General features: G+C 29.2%; 1 protein-coding gene across 3 annotated transcripts in view; it reads right to left on the bottom strand.

Annotated features, from left to right (window-relative positions):
• Positions 1 to 116: 116 nt before the first annotated feature.
• Atf6 (bZIP_ATF6 domain-containing protein ATf6) overlaps positions 117 to 10,411 on the bottom strand; it is a 51,300-nt gene continuing 41,005 nt past the window's right edge. For all 3 annotated transcript variants that reach the window (XM_014417175.2, XM_014417176.3, XM_014417177.2), the window contains exons 10-14: positions 10,068 to 10,256; positions 8,483 to 8,638; positions 4,896 to 5,080; positions 3,386 to 3,532; positions 117 to 1,060 (exon numbers count right to left, since the gene is read on the bottom strand). In XM_014417175.2, coding sequence (XP_014272661.1) covers positions 933 to 1,060; positions 3,386 to 3,532; positions 4,896 to 5,080; positions 8,483 to 8,638; positions 10,068 to 10,256 — 805 coding nt within the window. In that variant the 3' untranslated portion in view covers positions 117 to 932. The remainder of the gene's footprint in view (positions 1,061 to 3,385; positions 3,533 to 4,895; positions 5,081 to 8,482; positions 8,639 to 10,067; positions 10,257 to 10,411) is intronic.

Genomic DNA, 10,411 nt, shown 5'->3' with positions numbered 1-10,411 from the left:
ATTTTATATATATTTTTTTAGCATTTATTTTTTATAATTGTTACTTCTATAATATTATATTTCACCTTCTATAGTTATCAATGAAGTACTATCTACTTAATTTATTGTTATGTATATTTCAAATTTTTTTTTTTGTTTTTTTTTTTTATGTTTCTCTGAGTTATGGTTGTTACCTCATTTTTTTTTTTTAGCCCCGATGAAGAACTGAAATTTAGTTCAAAACGTTAGCACAAATCAATAAGTTTTTTTTTTGCTTACAACACCCCCCCCCCTCCAACCATCTTCATTTAATAATGATTAATATACAAAGGTATTCCACTTACTGGACAGTCCTTTCAAGGATCTTGAGCTTCATTCTGTATCCTAGTGCGAGAATGCAATAACAAGTTTATAAAAATGAATATTTTTAATCAAATCCGAAAAACCATTAAAATGTACGTTAACTCATCTTAATGATTGAGGAGAGGCGGATGAACATTCCTCATTTATTAATAAAAATTATCACTTGCCTAGGGTTTTTCCTAAAACGTACAAGGAGAGTCCACCGTATACTGTATAAATATAAAATATAACAATTCACATAAATATTCCCCCATAATATGAAAGAAATTAACTTACGTCCTTACAAGCAGATAAACACAAGTTAGATTAATCTTGTAACCTTAGCCTATAAGAGGACAGAGCTTATTTAGCTAACCGAATATAACAGTACAAGAGTTGATTAGAACAACCAGCATTGCATATAACCAAGGAACACGACCGACCTAACATAGATCCTTTAAATATGGATGGCTGCTATCATAATGTACAAAAACCCTGTTACAGCCTTGGACCGCTAATGCCTTTAAAAGAAACCTCGGTTACCATAAGCAATGTATAAAATGAGATCAACGGCAGTAGTCATTATTGGACCTATAAACTCGACCGATTCGTTAAGGGAACCTTCCACTGCCAGTGCGATAGACCCTTTTTAGATAGCTGTCGAAGCTATCTTCAATTCCTGCCCTCTGCTTGTCTTCTCCAATGAAGTACGGCCTGTAGTTCAGCTCTTTCATTGTCACTAAATAAAAATTAAAAAATAACCATTTCAAATTAAGTTACTACTTAGCTCTATTGAATGTGTATCATTATCATAAAATAATGATAAAGCTATTCCCATTTAAAATTACTATTTTAATAAATTATATTATGAAGTGATAATATGATAAATAAAAATACTACTTTTTTATTTTGATATCAAAATAACACTAAAATGATTTCAAAATAACAAATTATTCTGATTGTGGGGAGATAGTCCGGGTGGCAGTCAATAAAATAAAAACAAGATAAAAACATTGTAAGAAGGTACAGAACTTCTAATGTATATTTATTCTAATAAATATATAGAGAAAGCAAGAAAATATATAAAAAAAAAAAAAGTAAAATAAAATAAATTAATGAAAAATAATAATAAACTTAAGTTAAGGAAGTATAAACATAAGTTGATAGGAAACTAATTACTAATAAATAAAACCAGGGCCCTATTTCATAATAAAGTACAAACTAATACTACAAATCTTGTACTTCTATCAACTCCTGTAACCCATTTGCCTCTAAATTGTCAGAACACGCTTTAAACCAAAATCATGCTTTTAATTTTGACCCATACTTCAATTCTTGCTACTGCCCCCAACCATAAAAAACGTCTCATCTCTGAGTCCATTCACATAAATTTAACGGAGAATTCCATCAATCATAAAGTCGACAAAGACTGCATCTCCCTGACATACCGACACATTTTGAACCTTATAGAACTTTCATAATGCTTCTTTTCTCTACGGTCTGCATTTCAGAAGCCCACTTTCCTGTCATGTCTTTTATTCTGGTTTTATTTTCTAAATTCTCATCCCATACTTAATTTAATTATATTTTATAGCTACTATCCTTCCTTTTTCTTTTATATTTATGTATCTTATTTTTAATTTATATTCATAGGTTACCAGCTTAAGTATACTTACATTAATTACTTTATTATTAATTTTTCTATTATATTATTTACCATACCTCTGTATCCCTATTCATTTGGTATATTGTCTCTCTGTATCATTTATATATATTATATCCCATTTATTTAATTTATTTCTTCTCCCCCTCTATTATGTATATTATCATTTATTGTATACCTCATTTTAATATTTTCTTCCTTTTTTCTTGATTTTATTCTTATCCCCCTTTTTCCATCTCTTACTTTGTACTTTTTTTATATTTCTTCTTTTTATCTGTTACTATTTCCGTTTTCATTTATTGTTTATATACCTTTAATTTTTCCTTTTTATTTTACGTTCCATTGTATACCCTTGTAATTTTCCATTTACTTTTTTACTTATGTTAAGTGTTAGTATCTTTTTTAGCCCTGACGAAGCCCTGCAACGTGGGGCGAAACGTTGGCTCATTTAAATAGTTGTCACTATTTGAGTTGTTTTTATACCGCACCCAGACCGTATTCCATTTATTAATAATACACATGGTCAATCGGCGAACTTCCAGTATTTAACTTGTGGTTTTTATTCGGAACAATTTCACTGACTTATACAATTCTGCTAGATAATTTTTTAGTTTTAAAATTATGTAATATCACTGATAGTCATCTCTAACATGAAACAAAATGTATTAGTGCTTGTACTTTATAGTTTGTGTACTTGTATTTATTGACTAATACCATTAGCTTTCATTATCAAACAGGCCCTGGTGTGAAAAAATTGTAAATAAAGAACTAGAGTAATAAATTGTAGAATAATACTTATTAGAAATAGTTGTAAATATGGTAATTAGGTAGATGTAAATAGTAAACAGATAGGTAAAGTAAATGTGACAGAGGTAAGGTACAGTAACAAGTAAAAAGGAAATATTAAGAATAATAATAAAAATAACATATAAACGGAAAGAGAAATACCTGATCCTGATTGAAAAAATTTGAATACTGAAAAGTTAGGCAGGAAAAGGGAGGCAGGTATAAGTTTCCCCACTACTTCACAAATAGTCAGAAAGGGTTGGATTTTTTTATAAAATATATATATATATAAGTAAACTGACAGGATCATTTAATTATTACTAAAGGCAAATGTATGAGATAAATGTAAAAGTACATGTATAAGATATTATACAGTACAAATCATGAAAAATGGGAAGAATAGTGGTATAATAAACTAAGGAAAAATGAGAAACAATATAGATAAAAATAGTAGATAGACTGACGAAGCCCTGCAAAGTGGGACATAACGTTGTTTAACATTAAGTAGTTTTTCTACTATTTCGTACCTTTATTGACTGCCAACCAAGCTATCTTTCTGCAATATACTTCATACGGTTAACTATCTTCTTCCAAAACCAATTATTCTATACATACCATCAGAAGACGCATTGATTTTACTCGTTCCTTCTTGTTTAGGACGAAAGGTTCTGAAGTCTTCTTCAGTGATCTCAATTGACTTAGTAGCAAGGACCTCACAGTCTACTTGCATCATTGGAACTGATCCGTTAGCAGCAACTGATTCTGAAATGCATTAATATATTGTGGTGTTATTTTTATTTTATATTATTCTTCTGTATATATATTAACTTCACCATTACTAGGTTCTTCTTTTTAACAAGAAAAAAAAATCTAACAACAAATCTTTATTATATAGAAAAATAACACAACAAAACTATTTAATTATATCACTATAGCATTACAAAATCAATGAAATAAACAAAAATTCATAGTTCAGACTCCATCATACTCAAAAATTAGTAAGCTTTGTTGCTTTTATTATTTCAGGAAAAGTTCAAAATACAAATAGAGAAAATATTGCTTTTACAAGAAAATAGTCACTTACATTTGGTAATAAAAAAAAAAAATTGAAAACAGTATCCCTAGTCGCAAACACCAGCTCAGCACTCCAAACCCTGATCTCGCCTATTGGGCCGTCTCCATTTTTCAAAACCAATTTCTCGAGAAAGCACTATAAGTGAAAACCTTTTTTTAATATTTTAGGTATATTACTCTTTAAACACTGGGGAGAAAACTATGGTTCCACCAACTTAAGCAAAGTCTAAAAATTGATACCCTCGTAGTCCCTCCAAGTGCAGACCATTCTTAAATAAATTAAATCTGTTTTGGATCAAAAAGACAATAATAAAAAGGAAAAAGAGTTCTTGATACAAGACACTTGATGTCATCTTCAATACTAAATCTATTTTCATACTCATCCTCCATCTACATGCTTCCAGTAAGAGTGGGGGTTCCGTCCATATGGGACTCAATCAGCTGAACTTGCCCTCTGTCAGCTGATACCTCATCCTATCAGCTGATACTGTACTACATCAGACCATAACTTATATGCAAAATAACACTATAATATTGGATAACAAAAGCATCGGTATGATAAGAAAAAAAAATAATAACCAAACAAAATCAAAGGTCCAGTAAAAAAAATCCTCCAGATTGGGAGAAAACATCCATAATTTCCAGGCTGTAAGTTTCATTTATGACCTAATTTACTACCATGAACTGTCGGACTAGGTCTGGTAAGGTTGTTGAAAGTCCATGTAATAGCAGTAAAGCTACTGTCAGTGAACTGCTGCAGTATGCAGGAAACTTTATATTTACAGCCATGACATAATTTACTGCCATGTTAGTATTGTGACACTAGATCTGGCATGATAGTTGATATTGTATATGACTGCCAACTTAAAAGTATCATCCTGATTTGAATATACCATTAATCAGAACATCATTCATCATTCGTTCACAAACCGAACAAATAAAATTAAATAATAAAAAGATTACTTTATTTAAAAAATTAATCTCATTTGTTAAAAAAAAATAAAATTGAAAAAATTATGTATAAATTAATCTAAATAACTTAATTTCGAACCATTGAAAGGAACAGTAGGTATTAAAAATGACATCTTTGGCCTGAGGGTGATGTCATGAGCCAATGCAGGCACTAACAGATGGTCCGACGAAAAGGAAAATACATAGAAAGTATCATCTCTCCTTGGCAGGGAACCAGGAAATTTAGGCCTGTATACGTCAACAGCACTAGTTCCTCCCTTCTGCCTACAAATTCATATAATAATTATCCTTAATTATTACACATAAGAATAAGAACGGACAAATGTAATGACATCAATATAAATACTAAAAGTATTGATAATATTAATAATTAAATAAATTACACAGAGTTCTAATACCCTTCCACTACCTTCAAATACCATATCTTCAACCACCTGTCCACCCGATTCCGCAAGATTAACAATTAAAAGTTCAAACAAGATGTAGGTAGATGGAGAGAGAGAAAATATTTAAGATAAATATTATTGGATGTTTTTTAATATTTATAAAGAATCTATAAACATTCATATAATCATCACTTGATTTGTTTTCCTTTTAATTCATTCTATTGGAATATACCTAAAGATTTATGATGTGTTAGGGATTTATTTAATTTTTATTTTTTATTACCTTTTTTGTTTGTTTATTAATCTTCTGTATTTGATAATTATGATTTTTGTTTAAACTTTTAAATATGGATATTAGCAGTAATTGTACCTTTTTGTTTATTATTTTTAGTTTACTTGTATTTGATTCTTTTTTTTTTTTTTTTATTATTATTATTAGAAGTTAGTCACCTTATAATATATGGTTTTATTTTATTTGTTCTTATTTTATGTAACAAATTCTGTTAATTATTGTTATTTATTTTTTTTATTTTTTAATTCATTATTATAATTATACTTTATGATGGTTCATAATTTCATTTTTATTTTGAAAATTTTGTATTTTATTCTAAGGCTCTAAAGCCTAATTTTGACGCCTGTAATATTATTCAAAAGGGATCAGTCCCAGAATGAATAAAGAATATTAAAGTTTTTCATGCTATTACTATTTATAACAGAACTAAAAATAAATTTTGTTTATTCTTGGTTTCAACTGATTTCGGTATCATAAACAACATTCCTAGCAGAGTCTGTTAGTCGGATTCACAAACTTTTTCTTGCCCTCTACCAACTATGGTAGTGAAAAAAAAAATGTATAATGCAAACAAATATTTTATCAGAATATTTATTAATTTATTAATTGATTGCCTATAACCAAGATTAATTATAAATTGTATTTATTGAAATATCAAGTACTTTAATCTTTAAAAAAAAAATTTGAAATACGTATATATATCTTTAAAAAATAACATATTTATTATGCATTTCAGAAAACAATGTTAATTAAGTGACAACTTGAAAAATTAAATTACCTACAAAAACTATATATTTTAGATATATATTATTTGCTCTATGTATATTTTTCCAGTAAGTTCCAATGAAAATTACACAAAAAATTTTTATAAAATCAATATTTTTGTATATTTGACTGGGGAGAGGGAGGGAGAGCCAGCACCTTGATAACATATAACTACATCTTATTTATTGTTTTTAATTATGCAATTCATTAATTCAAAGTTTAAATTACATTTGCTTCATCTTAGGACATTTTAAGCTGGTAAGTGATAGTTTAACATTTTATTTTTAGAAATAAATTGAAAAAAAAAAGAGAATGGACAGAATATCACCAAAAAAGGCTTAAAAAATAAAGCCTACACACATTTTGGAAGAATTGTTGGCGGATTTGAAGATGTACTAAGTCGCCAGACAAACTATAAATGAAAAGAACAAATTATTTTGATACCCAACTTTCTTATATTTTTTTTAGAAATTTTTTGTTTTAATTTTTATTTACTTTTTTATTTTTCAGTTTTTACTAGGATATTTAAAATCTGTAAAAGGCATAAATAAAAGTATTACTTAGAATTGATAGTTTTTTATGTAATAAATAATTCTTGTATCATATAATTGTTTGTAAATTTTTTTTTTTTTTTGAACCAAGTGTTTTTATAAGGTCAGTCCATAACTTTGTGTGAATTAATACCATGCATAGGATTAGCTATGACTTACTACTAGACAGATATGATGAAACTTATCACTGAACTAAAATATAAGTCAGTCTGTAACCAATTTTCATATGCATCTGATGCATATTAGTAGACACGGAAAATGAAGATCGATAATCAATACAAACGTGCTATGTTACACTTTTTATTTTTGTGTGGAGAATCTACCAGATCTGCAGTGATAAAATTAATAATGTGCATGGTGAACTAAATACTATCGTTGTAATTAATGCGGAAGTTTACAGTGAACAACTTTATCATTTAAACTTAGAATTTAATAAAAAAGGCCCACAATTGGTGAAGATCAAGAAAGTGTTGTTTCAACATGATAACGCTAGATCGCATAAGGCTCAAACAACACTGCAAAAAATTGGTGAATTACATTGGGAGCTTTTGCCACATCTTGCTTACTCTCTGGATATTATCCCAAGTGATTTTCATTTATTTTGTGGCTTAAAAAATTTTTTACTGGGGAAAAAGGTAAATTCTAAATAGGTTACACAAAATGAACTCTCAATTTTTTATTTATCAAAACCAAAATCTTTCTACAGCAATCGAATTAGTAAGCTACCTGTAAGGTGACGAGAAATTGTCGAGAGTAGAGGAAAATATATCATTGAATAAAATGTTAAATTTTGGTTTTTAGTCTAACCTGATTTTTTCCATTAATAAATAAAAATTATTTTTAATTACAAGAATATTGAAATTATCAGAATGTATTAATAGTAAGATTCAGGATTTTCAAATTGAGTCACCAAAATTTGGTAAAAAAGACAAAACAAATGCATGTGATGGAAGATTTTTGTAGGCTCAACAAGATTATGTATAAAAAAATTAAATCAAAGACCGGGTGCAGTACTTTGTAAGGAAGTACTGTTACAAGACTAACGGTCCTGCAAGGAGGTGATTTGGTCAGAATCATGCTCAAGGCCAGATTTTAACCCAATAAAGGGTATCCACTTTATGAGGCTAGGTGGACCCCGGAGGGCTCCCACACCCACAGAGCTAAATCAACAGCTGCAGAGGAACAAATAACTGCCATAGCCGGATTTGAACCCAGGTCCTTAGAGTTAGTACCTCAGAAATAAGCTACACAATCCCACATTAAAGTTTATTATTATTATTATTATTATTATTACTATTATTTCCAGTGAATTCCTGGTTTATTCCCAACCATACAAAATTAACGACATATTCCCGAAATTCTCAACTAGCAGACACTCTCTAAATTCATTTCCATGATAAATCTAAGTTAATTCAGATTTTTACCATTTTAGACAAACACAATAATAATTCTAAAAAAAAAATTGAAAATATTTTGATGAGATTAGAAACTATAATCACTAACTCATTTTTGAACAAAAGTTGTTTAATATTTTTCCTTGAATATTTCACACGTAAGTAAAACATTAAAAAATTAATTTGTAAATAAATAAGTTAGTAGGTTTGTAAATAAGTAACTAAGCTAATGTTACCAGTTTGAGGGTTAAAAATAAAATAATAAAGATGGTACTTACCACCTTTGTGCTTTTTTGTAAGATTTAAGCTTTTGAGGTGTTTTCAAATGAGGTGATAACTTCGTAGGAGACGTAATATTATTATTTAACATCTTAGTACCATTTTTATAATTATTTTCTCCTATTTCTATCCATCTCCTCAATTCTTTTTCCAGCCTGAAAAACAATCAAAATAATTATTTTATAGTAAACAATAATAAAAACAAATTATGATTACTGTAGAAGTGAACTAATTTGCTCATTAAAGAGATAGCTTAATTCAACAGACATTAAAATTCATCTTACTGAGTATGGCACACCAGCAGAATTGAAAGGTGCAAAAGAGCTGGGAGGGAAAGAAGAAAAGTTTACCTTCAAAATGATGGATGCAAAGTTCATTTGATAAATAAATGTAGATTTTCTGACATATTTCTTACACCTCCTGTTATTTTCTACTAAACATGTCTCAAACTTTTACTTTTTTACAACTGATTCTTCTCAATGTACAGGGTAAGTCAATATTTATCCGCATAAGTCAATATTTTATATTTTTGTTTATGATGGTAGACGCATACTTTGTTTATTTGTTGTTATATCTATGCAAGTGTAAAGCTGCTAAGTTAGTTTCTTTATTGCTGTCGTGCTGTTAATGACTGCTCCACTTTCTATTTTCACTAAAGAAGAGCAATGTTCAGTGACCCATTTTTTTGTGGTCGGAGGGTGTGTCAGGGGCCGAAATTCATCGAAGACTTTCAGTACAGTACGGGAACAGTGTTTTGCCACAACAAAGTGTCTATAAATGGATTGAAAAATAAAAAAATGGTTGCATAAGTGTTACACATGACGAAGGAGCTGGACAACCGTTTACCACTACAAATGAAGAAAATATTGAGCGTCCACGTGAATGGTGCTCTTAGACAGACGAGTAGCAATTGACAAAGTGGCACATCTGCATTAAGGAGCTGTCGATTTACCTTGGACAAAGCAATGAAAGAAGCGGTGCATTGCTGGCTCGCAGCTTAACTGAAAACCTTCTTTAATGAGGGCATCATGAAGCTTGTAAACGATAGACCAAGTGTATTGAAAAGCAAGGGGATTTTATTTTTACCTGTATTCATTATTAGTCATATTTCGTTTATTTTAGTTCTAGTTTTTAAAATGTTTAAATTGAACCAAATAAATGTTTAATTTGAGCCAGTTTGTTTTTTGTTCATTTTAAAGCCTTCCAACAAAAAGACATAGTCGATTTGAGGTGGCTTTAACACTATGGTATCTTACTGCTTTACTGGCAGAACTCCATTGCAATTCTTTCAGAATCGGTTTAGTTGGGTTCGTCGGATGTCTAAGGGTAGAACAATTTTAAGTACGTTTTTCAAAATTGAAACTTTATCCATTTAGAAATATAATATACTTTAACACGTATGTTCGTATAATCAAATGAAATCTTGCAATTTTTTTTCACTTATTACCATAGTACCTTAGATAGTTATAGAATTAATTAAGTCATTAATTTTAGTGCTTCTAATAATGGGATCATCAGATTTTTACATCAAAATAATTTAAAGTGACTTTAATCATAAAATAAAAATATAATCTAAAACTTCACCTTAAGGACTCCGTCTGATTGATGTGAAGTGGACAAGTTGAACGACTATCGCTACTAGTAATATTTTCTGCGGACTCTTGTAATTCAGGTTGGGCCCACAAGAGAGCACGTCCATGCTTGGTACCAGATTCAGGTGAGATTAAGTTACCACCGTTCAGTTCATTACTTATGCTTTCTCTAGATAATAAACTGGAAAAATAAAATAAAATTTAAGAACAAAATATTGCAATAAAAACCTTTTTAAGTGATTATAACTATGAATTCAAAATCAGTAAATATTGTTTAAATTTTGGAAAAAGAGGAGTGGAAAGGAGGGAATGTTTTAATTCACTGTCAATTTTAGG

This window comes from Halyomorpha halys, unplaced genomic scaffold (genome assembly GCF_000696795.3).
Source record: "Halyomorpha halys isolate HHAL.00 unplaced genomic scaffold, Hhal_1.1 Scaffold147.1, whole genome shotgun sequence".
In the NCBI taxonomy this organism is placed as follows: Eukaryota; Metazoa; Arthropoda; class Insecta; order Hemiptera; family Pentatomidae; genus Halyomorpha; species Halyomorpha halys.
The sequence above is the reverse complement of the archived record's forward strand: the minus strand, read 5'-3'. Positions and strand labels throughout refer to the sequence as shown.